General features: G+C 36.8%; 1 protein-coding gene across 1 annotated transcript in view; it reads right to left on the bottom strand.

Moving 5' to 3' along the window:
- Positions 1-2,913: 2,913 nt before the first annotated feature.
- LOC149811605 (histone-lysine N-methyltransferase TRX1-like) overlaps positions 2,914-17,376 on the bottom strand; it is a 125,908-nt gene continuing 111,445 nt past the window's right edge. The window contains exons 22-24 of the mRNA XM_089993317.1: positions 6,939-7,034; positions 3,509-3,612; positions 2,914-3,428 (exon numbers count right to left, since the gene is read on the bottom strand). Coding sequence (XP_089849443.1) covers positions 3,287-3,428; positions 3,509-3,612; positions 6,939-7,034 — 342 coding nt within the window. The 3' untranslated portion in view covers positions 2,914-3,286. The remainder of the gene's footprint in view (positions 3,429-3,508; positions 3,613-6,938; positions 7,035-17,376) is intronic.

Genomic DNA, 17,376 nt, shown 5'->3' with positions numbered 1-17,376 from the left:
AAATCGTGAATGGTGACATATAACAAGCTGGAGAGGATTGTCATCCATGGTTGCAGCCAGAAGGAGAGGGAGAGAAGGGAGATGGGGCGTGAGTGAGAGAGGGACAGTTAGGCAGCTCTTTCATCCAAGGCTGCAACGAGGAGAGGGAGAATGAGACGGAGAGGAGACAGGATGGGGCGCGGGTGGAAGAGGGAGAGTTCGTGTTTTTTGTTTTAATATAGTGAATGTTGGCTGTTGAATCTTATAAGATCCAACGGCCAATGCAATAAGGTTCCTCTAAGGCTGCTAACGATTAGGCAGCTATGCATCTCTCTCTCTCTCTCTCTCTCTCTCTCTCTCTCTCTCTCTCTCTCTCTCTCTCTCTCTATATATATATATATATATATATATATATATATATATATATATATATATATATATATATATATATTGGCTGATGAAGGTACAGAACTAATGAGTAGAAATCACTTTTCCTTCAAAAATTTCCAATTTTTTGTAGATCAAATGTTAGGGATGTGATCAGAGCCGTACCTGTGTTTTATGGGGCCTGAGGCAGAGGGAAAAAATGAGCCTCCTATTAATAGTAGGAGTTTGGGGGCAACGCCTCCGATTTTTTTTTAAAGAATCAAAATAACAATAAAATTTGCATTCACATTAAACAAATATAATATTCTAATTATTTATATTATATTAAATAAAAATGTATAAAATATTTATATAAACTACCTAAACAATGGGCCCCTAAAAGTTTTTTGGGCCCAGGGGCCCTGCGGCCCAAGCCTCATTGGCCTCTTTACAGGTCTGGCTCTAGATGTGATCAATATGGTTTGTTTAGTAAGAAACTTGTTTTGAATTATGTGATTATGACATGTAATTAGGATTTTAAAGGGGTCCAAAAATAAATGATGGCCCACAATGTGCCAAAATTTCATAACTCAAAAGATCACATTTTTACATCAGAAAAGCATGATCCATAGCAAACATACCATGTTGAACAGATCTCTGTGGTTAGATTGAGTTGATACAACTTGCACCTATTATTTCTAATTCATTAGTTTCATACCTTCATTAGTAGCCAATATTAACCATGTTGCTAAGGATCAAGCCTTCGATTGTCCTTTTCTAATGTAAGAATGTGATCTTTTGAGTCATGAAATTTTGACACATCGTGGGCCGTTGATTTTTGGACCCCTTTAAAAACCTAATTACTTGTCATAATCACATTATTCAAAACAAGTTTCTTACTAAACAAACCATGTAGATCACATCCCTAACATTTGATCTACAAAAAATTTGGAATTTTTTTAAGAAAAAAGTGATTTCTACTCATTAGTTCCTTAACTTCATTAGTAGCCAATACTTACCCATATATATATATATATATATATATATATATATATAGAGAGAGAGAGAGAGAGAGAGAGAGAGAGAGAGAGAGAGAGAGCTCACCCGAAAATGAAAAAAACATATCACATAAAAGTAAAGTACATACATGTATATGTTGATGCACCCCAAAGTAACAAAGTCAACACAAGTATGCTGAGCATTTTGAAGTACCCATGATATTTCACTTAACAATCGAAGCTTTAGGCATCATTCCACAACATAAATGTGAAAAAGAAAGGCCTTACAATAAAAATTTTATGACACTTCATAAGACTTTACTAATGTTTTACAGACATTCAGCAGCTGAAGCAAAATAGTTCCAGGCTGTCTGCATAAAGCTTCCAAATCTGCAAGAATACAGGGAGCAATTAAAACGAGATATCCATGTGGATATGCAAGAAGCAAAGGCTTGCTCAATACAGAGGTAAAACTAATCAGGAGGAAAAAAAAACTAGAAAAGGTGAACCCTTCCAAGTGGTCACCAACAGATTGCCAAAATGGATATCATGTTCTCATGGTGTCACATTTGTGATGCCCAACAGACTGGAGAGGATGAAGAGAAAAGGAATGTCAATCAAAGCCCTTTCATCTGCATCTAATAGTAACTGTATCAGAAATGAACAATGAGTTAAACTTTTAACTAGTTGATTGCATGGCTGAATAGACCTCAAAAGATCAGTTGGTTCACCAAACAGCAGTAGCTGATACAATCAGTCTTGGAAATTAATTCCCAATATGATCCCCTACAGCATGGCTCCATAGTAGGCAAGTAGCACTCCTCCCATTAGAAACATTTATGCAATTTTTTTCTTTTAAACACTTCAGTACGGCAATCTTTTGTATGGTGCATCATAGGACAACTGAACCATTTTTCAGTTAAGAAACAGGTGCAATATCCAAATAAAAATTATCAATGAATATAGAAGTGATAAGGTACATATGACTTGGCGTTATGCCTTAATTATCATAAAAGGCTAAAAACAAAACTTAAAAAGGGAATTGTTCATTTGAAAGCAATGTTGAAACTGCTTTTCAAAATTAGAACCTTGTTTGAAACATGCAAAATTAATCAAACCTGATATTGATGCAAATCTCAGTTACGTGATTAACCACAATCCTTCACACTGCAATACCACAAATGGGACTAGATATCTTCCCTAAAAATAAAAGATAAGAAACTCAATTTAAGGCTTTTACTGAACACAAATCAATGTCAGTAACTGGCTGGAAGTGTAGCAAGGCTAATTTAAGAAATTTTACAAAGCGTCACAACCACAACCATAATGTGACAAAAAGCTACAACATACAAATAAATATTTGAAACACCCATGATCAGCAATAACATAAACACCTGTCAAACAAATAACTATGTTACTGCCACATATATAAAAGGAAAGATAATTACCTGGTTCTCTTTGGCACCAAGTCAATACACCTTCATAACAAAAACAGATGAATACCACAATTAAGAAAAATCATTAAATAATGAAAAGCAAAGAAAGTTCCGTTCTCAATCTATGAGAGTTCGTAAGAGCCAGAGTTGCATCTTCAGAGAACATTTTCATATTGTCAAAAGGGTGTAAGTGTAAATTAACACCTACCCAATGTTAAAACATATAGTATATTTTTTAATACAATGAATGGATCTGTTATTTTGACCTAATCTTCTCAGACATCTCTGTCAATTCTTCATTTTCTGATACAAGGGTATCCGTCACCTTGAAACACTAGATATGCAATTCAAGCCCAGTTCTCAATAGATTAAATCCAAGAAATCCATCTGACATGAGCCTTAAATTAGATTCTTGAGTCCAAAGACTTGCATCTAAGGTTGAATCCAAATTTCCACAGAAGAAAAGAAGGGAAAAGGACAGCCACTGACATTATTTTTGGCACCCCATTATTCAGCTCTCCAATCTGTCAACTCATGACGACGGACGCGTATTATAGATACTTGTTCCTCTGCCTCTGTGTCATTAACAACACCACGGCATCTTGGGAAGCCACAATAACAAGCAAGTTGTTGATCTATTGAAAAGAATCTGTGAAAGCAAATTGGGAAAGCAATTAGCCAGTTTATCAGCAGAACATTAAAATAAAACACTTGCTCAGTTAAGAGAACCTATAATCATATGTCAACTCTTCCCACTGATTAATGTCCCGCTTTGAAAATATGACTATATGCTCATCACCAGAAACACTTATCACTCTTGAATAGCAATTAGGCTGCACAGTATAGAACAAAAGAAAATGATGGAAGACCCAACTTAGTTAGCAATATAAACTTATAAAACATAAAACTGTACATAAGCTGACAATGGCATTAGGCTGATGATATGGGTTCTTCCATGCAGCTTCTAGAAATTGGTCATGAATAATGAAATCTTTCATGAACATTCAACTTGAATATAGTCAACCAGTATGTAGCATGTTTAACTATAGGTTAGCCACTGACATTGATAAAGCAAATGATATGTGACAAAGCTACACATCCAAGTTTGCATCATAATGACTTGCATGAAGCACTATTGTATAATTTAAAACTAGTTCATACTTCACAGCATTAAGGAATTAGAGCATTTTGTTAGATATTTGGACCCATTTATATTGGTTGGTCGGGATCAAATCCCATTTGATTTTATTATGCACAGGTGTTTAGGTCAGTGGCGTGTAATGAAATCAAGAGGAAAGCAAACCATAATGTGCATAAGCACAAGATAAAGTCCTACAAAGGACAATACAAATGCTAAAGGTAATACAAAAGCACCTAAGTGCATACAATGGCTACAAAGAGCCTAAATGTGCACAAGCACAAGTCCACAAAGGGACAATCCACAAGCCAAACAATGGCAAATACATGAGATCATAAGAGGCACCAAAGAGCATACACAAAAGAACACAAAAAACATACAAAAATATTAATCTTTATTGAGATAGAATGCTTGGGAAAGCATTAGAAACAAATGGGGAGATTTACCCCTTTATATAAGCTACATGGGTTACCATATAGTCGTTGGGATGCTCCCAACAACTATATTGGACTGTGCAAAATATCCTCATACAAGAGGGAAAGGACAAAGAAACACAAAAAAATATAAAAAACTGTACAAAATCAAAACTGCCCTTAATGGGCAGTACCTATTACATAAGTGCAAATAACCAAAATATCCTTACATGGGCAAAACCTATTACAATACTAAAACAGTTACAAAAATATAATATATATATATATATATATGAATCAATACATTTTAACATGGCAGAGCCACATAATGGTCAGGGTGGGCACGTGCCTACCCTGACCTGAAAAACTCCCTCAAGGGGTATCGGGTCATGGTGGGCAGTGCCCACCCTAACCCAGAGCACACATTAGAGGTGCCCTGGGTCAGGGTGGGCACCACCCGATCCGGACCGAAGCCCAGGGCATGATGTGTGCCCTACCCCCGGACCCCATCTCTCTCTCTCTCTCCTTCCTTTTCCTCATGTCTTTCTTCTTCTTCCATCTCCACCTCCTCCTCTCTTCTTCTTCTTCCTTCTCCTCCCTCTGCCGCTTCCTCGTCTCTTTCTTCCGCCTTCTTCTCCTGCTCCTCCCTTTCTTCTTCTTCCTTCTCCTTCCTCCTCCTCCTCTCATTGGCGCAAGGGCCGAACCCAAGCCTGTTGGGTTTGGCTCTACCTCTGGTAAACCCAAGTCTGGGTTCAACAACTGTTAAAAATTATATATATACCCTCTGCGCACCCCCGCACCCAAATTCTTTTAAACTGCTGCACCCGCACCTATGTGACAGGTTTTAAGGATTTTTGTGTGTGCTTTTCTATTAGCATTTAGGTTTTTTAATAAGATAGATATTTATTAGTTATTTCTGCATTTTTCTTCAATCAACATTAGACATGATAATGCATGCTTGATTTTCATTAGAATTTTGTGGGTTTTGTTATTTTTCTGTTTCAATTAGCCTATGTATGAAACTATGAATGATATTTGCTAGGATTGAAGGGTTTTATTTAGATTTTTTGAATAGCATGAATATTCAATTAGGTTTTAGGGTTTTTTCAATTAGCATATATATATATATGTGTGTGTGTGTGTGTGTGTGTGTGTGTGTGTGTGTGTGTGTGTGTGTGTGAATATTGTTTGTTTAGGATTTAGTTTTTTTTTAAAATAGCATGAACCATGAATATTTTATTACGGTTTAAGTTTTTTTGCATTTTTTTCAATAAGCATTTAGGTACTTTTAAACTTAGAATTTTAGGGGTATTTTCAATTATTATATATATGAACGAGGTTTTATATTTAGTTTTTTAAAATAGCACAAATATTTAATTAGATCTTAAGTTTTTTTTGCACTTTTTTCTTTTTACTATGCATTTGTGCCTACCCTAGTTTAGATTCCTGGCTCTGCCACTGGTTTAGGTCTTCTAAGTATTTAGGCATTTCTTCATTCTTTTTATTTGTAATTATGGGATGTTTACAAGGATATTTTTGCATTTTTTTTAACCATTAATCTATTTATCAAGGAAAAATGTGTTGATCCTCTCATACCCTTTCATCATTGATTCCCTCTCTCCCAAATAGAATCTCGTCAAGGCCACAAATTGGTTTGATTTGAGCTCTATGTAGTTAAAAATCACTAGTAGGCACCTAGGCAGTAGACCTCTAAAAACATTAATTGGGGCCTAGCCATCACCGAAAGAACAAAAAGTCAAGAAAATCAGACAGTTGAAAAGTACATACAAATTTGTCATGATAAATGTACATAGCCAATGATGTCTAGACTAGAAACAAGAGATCCACTACATTCACTCAAGCGGAAAATGAAAATGAAAAAGTTAACACAACCCAAGGTGCCCTAATATTGGATGCGAGTTAATGCACCTGACGAACTCAAATCATGAATGTGTGAAGAATTTAACATAGTATCATCTATAAAATTCTGGAGACAAAGTTAATGCACATGACATCTAATCAACTAAGAATATAAGTCCAATTGGAGGTCCAAGAGGGATCCAACTCAAATAAGAAGATTTGCACATCCATAGTGGATTTACTTCCTGCAGATCTAAGAGTAGTCCTTGTTCATGATCCAGACCAGATCCATCTCACTAGAACCAGATACTATTCAGGATCTAACAGAGACATTTTCCAGGGTCCAACACTAAGACTTGATATCTGACATTGATCTGAGTCCAAATTTTCAGATCCAAGGCAGATCAGTATCAGGATGAGATCCACAGAACCCAAAACGAGATCTGAGCAGAAACCAGCAAAATTTTGGTTCCCGATCAAACCCCTCCCCACATCCCAAAACCACTGCAAAATAGGCCATTTTGTCCAAAGTGAATAGCAAGAAAATTTTGGCACCAAAGAAAGTGATATTACTAGAACAGACACATTTTTCTTCTCAAAGACAAGATTTTTGTCTATAATTGGACCCCAAGTAGATTTGAGAACTCAATGCTTAAACAACCAACTCAAAACCTTGACAAAAATCTATGTGCATGTGTGGACATTAATATTGCTCAAACTTCAAGCTTGCTTCATCTCCAATACTTACTTCACAAGAATGATTTATTAAATGAGCAAGGCTCCCTGCCCTTGTAGCATCAATAACCCGTTTATCATCTATTCGGAACATGTATGTCCCAGCACCCTGCACAGGAAAAACAATTTTTTAATATTAGCAACATAAGTATTCAATAAGCCTGAGACGATGCAACTAGGTGGATCATCAAAAAAATAGCCTAGGATAGAAAGAACAGGAATGGCCTCCACTTCTATCTGCATACATAACATGAGAATTTTTATCAACTACAATCAGAAGTATAGGAGAAGATATTGGCCAATAGAATACTGATTTTGCTTAGAATATATCACACGATTATAAAAACGCATCACTCATTTGTCTGAAATTAAATTGTAAACATATAATTAAAGCAGAAAAAGCACTTAACTGCCCCAAATTTTCATTTTTATTAAAACAAAGAGCAAAGTGATCAAGCAAAAATAAATATAAGTCAAAACAATGAGAAAAATCTGATACCACCTATGTAGTCAAAAGTGTGCCTAGTTGGGCTAGGTGTTAGGAAAACTAGGAATCGGTCAGATTCCTAGTTTTCCCAAAAAAAACAATGTACCTTTTTTGCCGATTAGGAGCCTAACCAGACCTCACCTAGACGCGAGGGCAGTAACTTTTTTTTAATGATAACATGGGGAGTTATAAACCTCTCTCTCTCTCTCTCTCTCTCTCTCTCTCTGGCCCGACTCACCATCGCCCTCGTTCGTCGTTGTTGCCCTCCGCCTCCATGTGCGCCTTCTCTCCCCCTTCCTCCGCCTCTTCTTCTTCTTCCTCTTCCGCCTCTCTCTCTCTCTCTCAAGCATGACTCGCCACCGTCGTTGCCCTCTGCCTCCAAGTACACCTCTCCCCCTTTCTCTGCCTCTTATTCTTCTTCTCTCTCTCTTTCTGCTCTTCTCTCTTCCTTCCTCCGCCTCATCTTCTTCTTCTTCGTCTTCCGCCTCTTCTTCTTATCTCTTTGTCTTTGTCTCTCCCCTTTCCTCCGCCTCTTCTTCTTCTTCTCTTTCTCTCTCTCTCCCCGTTCCTCTACCTCTTCTTCTTCTTCTAATAGGTTTACTATGCAGCTATGCTTCACGATAGTGGTGTTTTGTACTTTGTGCATTTGTTGATTAATTTTATGTTGGATACATCTTTTTTGTTGGTCTTAATAATATTTAGGCAGGTTTTGTAAAATAACAAGTTTATTATGCTTGACGATAGCAATATCTTACGCTTTGTACATTTGTTGTTGATTAATTTTATGTTGAAAACAATTTAGATTATTTTTAACTTATTTGGCATTTGTTGATAGCTGTTTGCTTTGCTTATTCAATTGTTTTTAATATTTGGGCAGGTTTTGTAATGTTTGACATGTTTTTTTATTTTTTACTTATTGTTGATTGATTTTATGTTGCATACATGTTTGTTACTAATTCTAGCAGTTCATTTGCATATTTTTTTATAGTTTTTAATTAAGATACCGACTAGTCAGCAACTAGTCTTTTTAGGGGTCCACCGACTAGGCACCACCTAACGCTTTAGACTACATAGGATACCACAGAGAACATTCATCAAGGATGATGGATGACACTGAGAGCAATCTGCTATTTCCAGCACAAGGAAAACCTTGATTAGGCCATTGAATGACCATTCAAGCTCAACCAGCACTGCATATATGCATTTATCAGTAGCTTCCCAAATCGATACATGAGTTTGTGTGGGATCCTTTCCAAACCACAACTGCATTAAGCAATAAAACCTCCACCATTTCCAAATAGCTTGCATCTTTTTTTACTCATGACAGATATTGCCACTATGATTTCTCGCCCACTTCAAAAGCACGAGATTAAAAAACAATTAACAGCATCTGGACAAATGGTTTACAATCTCAAAGTTTTCATCAGATAACAAATTTTGCTCACCCATGACTACCCCCATATGCAAAAAATTAACCAACAAAACCTTCCTAGAGATGTTTTCTTCAGAAAGTAAGGTCCCAAATCCACCATGATTCCAATTCAATCATTATCTCTAATAGTTTGTCGAAGATGCAATAGTGAAGAATTACTTCAACGGTGTTAAAATATTGTATATATATATATATATATGTGAATATACATATTTTATTTTGTATGTAAACTAAAATACCCATGAAAGGGTATTTTAATCATTTCCCATTGTAATAGGGGTCGACCCACAAGGGGCTGACTTCATAATTTTTTGTTTTTTTTTTTGTTTTTTTTTTGTTTCTTGTTTTTTGTTTTTTTTTTGTTTCTTGTTTTTTATCTTTTTTAAACAATATGACTGTTGGGTACAACCGTTGGGGGCTACCCCAACAACTAGTTGGGCTGCCCCCTTTGCTCTCTCTTTTGCTTTTAAATAGGGGTCTTCCCTATTGTGTATCTCAATGTTTTTCTAAGTATTTTATGTGATTCAATACAAGTTATGTTTAACTTTGTGTTCTCTTGTGAGTTGTTCCTTGTTGTGAGAATTATTCTTGGTCCACAAGTGACCCTATTTGTGTTTGAACTATCTTGTAGCCCTTAGTGGCACCCTTTGTATTCTCTTGGTGCCTTTCATTACAAACGGTACCAAGAAGCCTCTGACTTGACCATGTCAAGTGCTAGGGCAACATTCCTTCGAGAATCCCAATCTAACTCCCCAATCAATTAGGCAGCAATCAACCCACAGAACAACCAACAAGAAGAACACCAAACTATAGAAAAGCCTCAGGAAGGCTTTAGCAATGGCCCTCTACGACTATCGCCTGTCCACATAGGATGGACAGCCCATTTCTGGCACAGCAATAAATATGACATCCCCAGGAACATAGCGGCTCTTGAAACAAAAACTTTCAGGATCCACACACCTTTGTTTGTAGTCTGTATACATTTTGATAACCGTCTCCAACAAAGGGACTCGAGCGTATAATTATATTTAACATGATCAACTCATTTTTCTTCATAATATCAACTAATAACACATGAAACAAGAGAAAACTCACTAAGATGTATGATATGAAAAAATAATATGGCCTACAGTAATCGGTAACATATATAAGTGTTGCAGGGAAAAAGGGCTTAGTTAACAATCTTTTAACCAGGAGTTTGGTTTTCATATAACTGCAAAGTTTTCCCAATAAATTTCAAATAAACTTAGAATAGGAAAATCATGATTTTAGTATTTAAAATTTTAAATTAAAGCTGTTTACTACATGTAATCTCTATGCATAATTTTGTCCTTAAAACATCGTAATGCCTATTAAAGAAAGTTCATTGCAATATCAGTTATACTGGATAAATTAACTTTCCTGGCACCTAGCGTAAGGTGAGGGCAGTTGAAACAACAAAAGCTAATTCCATTTTTTATAGAATTGGAAGCTAAACTTAAACATTTGAGAGCACTTATTCATCCTGTCAGAAATATTCACCTGCAGGGGTTAGAGATGAGGTAAAGAGAGAAGAGAGGGGTCGGTGGCAATAGGGTTTTCCCTCTTTCACTTAATATTTATAAGTGTTGTACATAGTATGACTTTACACAAGAAGTAAAAACAAATTACAAACATGCCACCACCCACGCATCCCAAGATGGATCTTGGAATGTGGTGCGGGTCGGATTCAAGATCCAAAACTAACAGCCTCCCTCAAGTTGAGTATGGTCTTTGATCATGCTCAACTTGCCTTTGAGTGCCCAAAACTGATGAGTGGATAATCCCTTGGTAAAGATGTCAGCAACTTGCATATCTGACCGAACATATGCAGGTTCAATTTCTTTTTCTTCCACCTTTTGCCTAACAAAATGTTGATCGATCTCGATATGCTTCGTACGACAATGAAGGATGGGATTAAAGGCAATATTAATAGCACCCTGATTATCGCAAAGAAGCATAGAGGACGAGATTGGTTCTTGTAATTCCTGCAGTAGATGTCTCACCCATGTAACATCGGTTGTTCCTGCTGCCATTGCATGATATTCTGCTTCAGTACTTGATCGCGCCACTGCCTTTTGCTTCTTGCTACTCCATGTTACAATATTATTGCCGATAAAAATGCAATACCCCGAAACTGATCTTCGCTCGTCAGGATCACCCACCCAGTCCGCGTCTGTGTAGGTGAATAGTCGATGCCCTGACATATAAGATGTGTCCTTGGTGTACATCAAGCCATCTCCAATCGTACCCTTTAAATACCGAAGGATCCTTTTTAATCCTTCCATATGTACATTTGTAGGAGCATGCATAAACTGTTAAGCCTGATTGATAGAGTATGCTATGTCAGGCCTAGTGAATGTTAAGTATTGTAACATCCCTACAACTCGACGATACAAAGTAGGATCATGATAAGTAGTGCCTTCTTTAGCGCTTAGCTTATGATTTAGAAGGCAAGGTGTGCTGATTGGTTTACAATTCTCCATCCCTGTAGCAAGTAAAATATCAATGATGTACTTATGTTGGCTCAATGTAATAGTCTCATGTCGATTATCAACTTCCACACCCAAAAAATATCGCAAGGGACCCAAGTCTTTCATCTTGAATTTAGCCATCAGCATAGACTTAACCCAAGATATGTGAACCTCATCACTCCCGGTAATAATGATGTCACCAACATATATAAGCACCCAAACAATAGCTGAATCACTTTTGAATAAGAACAATGAATGATCTAGAACACTTTTAGTGAACCCATGATGCTGGATCTGTAATGAGATATTGCGGAAATATAAAGAGTGCATACAAGCACATACAACAATGAATAAAAGAGAAAATATCACAAGTCCACGAAGGGACAATACAAGCACAAGCCTTTAAGAAGGCAACAATATACAAAGCCTCTTATTGAAAAGAGAGAGGAGCTCTCCAAGATGATAATACACAAGGGGATCACCCCTATTTATACAAGAGAAGGAGGAGGAAAAAGGAGGGCCAAAGGGCCTCAAAAGGAGAGCCAAAAGGGGGCTCCCATAGAGTCGTTGGGAGCCCCCAACGGTCACATTTGTGACCGTTGGGGGCTCCAACGACTTCTATGTTGGAGCCCCTTTAGGTCCTCAAAAATAATAAAAAAAGAAATGAAAAAATAAAAAATAAAAATTACATTTGTTCAAAAAGAAAAAATAGTTGTTTTCTAAAACAACTGTGAAATTACAAAAATACCCCTATCGGGTATTGATGTAATAAACAGAATATATATATATATATATATATATATATATATATATATATATATATATAATAGGTACATTTTAACACCCCCCCTCAAACTTTACGGGGGAAGGACGGAAAGTTTGCCGAGAAGAAACATGAACCGAGGAGCCGGGAGAGCTTTAGTGAAGAAGTCTGCCAACTGATATTCTGAAGTGACATATGGCAGAGCAATAGTTCCTCGTAAAAATTCGTCACGAACATAGTGGCAATCCATTTCGATATGTTTCGTACGTTCATGAAAAGTATGATTGCTTGCAATATAGATGGCACTCTTATTGTCGCAACACAGCTTGGAGGCTTCAGTAATATCAACTCCCATATCTTTAAGCAAACTGCGAAGCCATACAAGTTCCATTGTTGTGGTTGCCATTGCCCGGTACTCAGCTTCAGTGGATGATAGGGAAACTTTCTGCTGCTTCTTGCATCGCCAGGCAATCAATGAGTCCCCTAAAAAGACACAAAAACCAGTAGTTGAGACTCGATCATTGGGATTACCTCCCCAATCTGCATCAGTATAAGCAAGAAGATTCAAAGGGGAAGAGGAGGATAGAAATAGCCCTTTATTTATGGTATTCCGAATGTAGCGAATGATTCGGAGAACCGCACTCATATGCACGGTTGTAGGAGCATGCTGAAATTGACTGACTGAGTGAACCGCATGAGTGATATCTGGTCTGGTGATGGTTAAATATGTAAGAGACCCAATGAGTTGTCTGTACGGTGTAGGATCTTCCAGAAGAACCCCATCCTCTAACCGCAACTTGGCATTAATAACCTCGGGAGTCTCTACCTTCTTATCATCAGAAATCCCAGACTTAGAACATATATCTGCAGCAAGCTTCATCTGTGACAAAATATATCCTCTAGGAGAATATGCAACCTCAATTCCAAGAAAATATCTGAGAAAACCTAAATCAGACATATCAAAATTATCTTTTAACATATTTTTAACATTAATAATACTACTTTGATCATTTCCAGTGATAATCATATCATCAACATAAAGCAACAAAATTACGATACTAGAACCTGCATTTTTAACAAAAAGAGCAGTGTCAGTATAACAAGATTGAAATCCTAATTTTATCATGATATCACTAAAACGATCATACCAAGCCTTAGGAGCTTGTTTAAGACCATATAATGCCTTTAAAAGCCGAAGTGTTTGACCTTGCTTAATATTTATTCCGGGTGGTGGATCCATATAAACTTCTTCACTTAAACTTCCATTTAAAAAAGCATTTTTTACGTCAAGTTGATAAATAGGCCATTTTTTGGTTGATGCGACAGCTATTAAGGTTCTGACACTTGTCATACGAGCTACGGGGGCGAATGTTTCTTCGTAATCAATACCATATTCTTGGGAGTATCCCTTAGCAACCAATCTTGCTTTATATCGTTCCAAAGAGCCATCGCTTTTAGTTTTAACTTTGAAGACCCAACGACAACCAATAGGTTTTTTGTGTGAGGGTAGATCAACTACTTCCCAAGTATTGGTCTTTTTTAAAGCATTTAGTTCAACTTGCATTGCTTCAACCCAATGAGGTATAGATTTAGCTTGATTATAGTGAGTTGGTTCAAAATAAGAGTGTAGAGTTATCAAACATGCCCGATAGTTGGGAGTTAAAGAGTCATAGGAGACAAACCTATTTGGGGGTATTGATATTCTAGAAGAATGCCTAACTTGTGGTTCCTCAATGGATTCGGAAATTTGAGAGTATTTTTCGAGGGCACTAATAGGTTTTTCTTGATTTCTTCTTGAGTAAACATTTACATTGGTATTGCTATCATGAACATTTGTATTTGAATTACTATCATTTGAGAGTGTTATGTCAAGAGGGGATACCTTGTGAGTGTCATCTATGTTTTCAAGAGAATCTTCTTGTATGTCATCAATAAGATCATATAAGAATACATAATCGATTTCATTTGTCTCTTCTATTTTATCAAAACCGTTTTCTTCTTCGAGAAATGTTACATCTTTTGAAATATATAGTTTATCATTCTTAAAATCATAACATCTATACCCTTTTTGATTTTCACCATATCCAAAAAATACACATTCAATTGCTTTGGGAGATAACTTATCCCTTTTATGTAGTAGGACAAAACATTTGCAACCAAAAATACGAAGTCGATTAAAATCGGGTGAAAACTTAAAGAGTTTCTCATAGGGAGAAGCATTTTTTAACTTAGAAGAGGGCATTCTATTGATTAGATAGGTTGAGGTAAGAACGGCTTCCGCCCAAAATTTTTTTGGAATATTTCTAGACACAAGCAATGTTCTAGCGGTTTCTATAATGTGCCTATGTTTCCTTTCCGCTAGGCCATTTTGTTGAGGAGTCCTAGGACATGACTTTTGATGACAAATGCCATTTTGGTTTAAATAGTTTTGGAATTCGTGAGATAAGTATTCACCACCGGAATCGGATCTTAAAATAGATATGTTACTTTGAAATTGATTTTGAACCTTTTTATGAAAATCTTTAAAGAAAGTAAATACTTCCGACTTATGACTAAGGAAATAAATCCAAACATACCGAGTAAAGTCATCAATAAACGTAACATAATATGAATAACCCCCTTTAGACATAACCGGAGAAGGACCCCAAACATCCGAATGCACCAATTCAAAAGGCCTTGATGAGAAAAAAGATCTAGTTGGAAAAGGAATAGACTTCATTTTTCCAAAAATGCAATCTTTGCAATTAATTTCTTTTTCCTTACAAAATTTGTTTCCAAAAGGAAAGAGATACATTTTGGAATAACTTGGATGACCAAGTCTTTTATGCCAAGTTTCCATATTTTTTTCTTGGACATAAGAACAAAAAAAGTTTGTAGGGAGATCAAGATGGTCCATATAATAGAGGTCTCCCTTTCTATGGCCTTGCCCAATCCGCTTCCCGGACCGGAGATCCTGCACAAAGCAATCATTAGATGAGAAAGATATTTCACATCCATGGTCGGCAATTTGAGAAACCGAAAAAAGGTTTAAATTTAATTTGGGAACAACTCTTACTTTTGGAACACAAAAATTTTGAGAATCTTTAAAAGAGTCAATACTTGAAATTTTCAAAAAGGTTCCATCGACCGTTGAGACACAAGAGTCCTTTGAATTGATGCAAACATCACTAAGTGCATTCTCATGAGGGGTCATATGAAAAGAAGCTCCAGAATCAAGGATCCAAGAATACGTACCGGGTGACGATGTTGAAGCAATGGCCGCGCCCGATGTGGAGGAAGAAACTTTAAGCATTTGTTGGAGAGCCATAGATATTTGTCCAAGAGTTTCTTTAATGTCATTGTTTTTGCCTTCATCTTCTTTGGAGGTGGTTTCTTCAAGAGAGGCTACTTTAGGCTTGAAGGCTCCCATAAGCTTTGGACAAACGGGTCTAATGTGACCCGGCTCATTGCAATAATGACAAACAATCATTTTTCTTCCTCCATTGTAGTTCCCTTGTTTCCCAAAATGAGGAGGCTTATAGGTTCTAACATTGTTACCCGGTTTGGATACGGCAAGGACTTCATCAACATGCTTACTCATGCCAAGCCTTGTCTCCTCTTGAGTGATTTCGGCAATAGCATCCTCAATAGGAGGAAAAATAGATCTATGGAGAAGTGAGGATCTCACTTGCTCAAATTCGGGGCGTAGCCCAAAAAGAAATTGAAACAATCGCTCTTGTTCCATTTGTTTTTGTCTTAAATCAACATCTTCCATAGAAACCCACTTTGGCTCTAAAAGAGCCAATTCATCCCATAGTGGGTTAAGGGCACTACAGTAGTCTTGAATGCTACAATCACCTTGCTTGGTGGTTCTAACTTTTTCTTGCAAGAAGTATGCTCTTGCAAGATCCTTTTGGGTATACATACCCCTCATAAAGGACCAAGCCTCATTGGCTCGACGAAATTTAGATATATTAGCACATACCTTAAGTTCCACATTGTTCATAAACCACGCAAGGATTTTTGCGTGATTGCTTTCCCAATCTTCTACTTCCTTTTGATGATTTTCAATGGCCTTGAGACGAGCATCTCCCTCAAGAGCTTTTTCTTGATCTTCTTCCATTTTTGTGAGCATAAGCTTAGGTTCCGGAACGGTCCCCATGACATAACCCCAAAGCTTCTTCCCTTTGAGATTATTCTCCATTGCCGATGCCCACATCATATAGTTCTTTCCATTGAGTTTGAAAGAAAGATCAATCTTTGTCTCCATGATGTTGCCAAGAAGTGAGAAGATGTCCACCAAAATAAGAGATACACGAACCACACCTTTCCTTCAAGAATCGAGTGGCTTTGATACCATGTAATGAGATATTGCGGAAATATAAAGAGTGCATACAAGCACATACAACAATGAATAAAAGAGAAAATATCACAAGTCCACGAAGGGACAATACAAGCACAAGCCTTTAAGAAGGCAACAATATACAAAGCCTCTTATTGAAAAGAGAGAGGAGCTCTCCAAGATGATAATACACAAGGGGATCACCCCTATTTATACAAGAGAAGGAGGAGGAAAAAGGAGGGCCAAAGGGCCTCAAAAGGAGAGCCAAAAGGGGGCTCCCATAGAGTCGTTGGGAGCCCCCAACGGTCACATTTGTGACCGTTGGGGGCTCCAACAACTTCTATGTTGGAGCCCCTTTAGGTCCTCAAAAATAATAAAAAAAGAAATGAAAAAATAAAAAATAAAAATTACATTTGTTCAAAAAGAAAAAATAGTTGTTTTCTAAAACAATTGTGAAATTACAAAAATACCCCTATCGGGTATTGATGTAATAAACAGAATATATATATATATATATATATATATATATATATATATATATATATATATATATATATATATATATATATATATAATAGGTACATTTTAACAGGATCTCCGTGGAAAAACTCTCAAACCAAGATCGAGAAGCTTGTTTCAAGCCATAAAGAGAGCGTCAAAGTTTACATACCCAATTGGATGAATCATGCATACTATAACCAGGTGGTTGCTCCATGTAAACTTCTTCCTTTAGTTCACCATGCAAAAAAGCATTTTTAACATCAAGTTGACTGAGTGACCACCCATGTTGTAATGCCAATGCAATGATAATCCTGACGGTGCCCAATTTTACTACTGGGCTGAACGTTCCATCGTAGTCCTGCCCATACTGCTGTGTGAAGCCACGTGCGACCAGACGAGCTTTATAGCGCTCAACACTGCCATCCAGTTTGTGCTTGATCTTGTACACCCATTTG

The sequence above is a fragment of the Nuphar pumila genome, chromosome 17, assembly GCF_984573655.1.
Source record: "Nuphar pumila chromosome 17, dmNupPumi1.hap1.1, whole genome shotgun sequence".
Classification (NCBI taxonomy): domain Eukaryota; kingdom Viridiplantae; phylum Streptophyta; class Magnoliopsida; order Nymphaeales; family Nymphaeaceae; genus Nuphar; species Nuphar pumila.
This window is presented reverse-complemented; position numbering and strand designations above follow the sequence as displayed.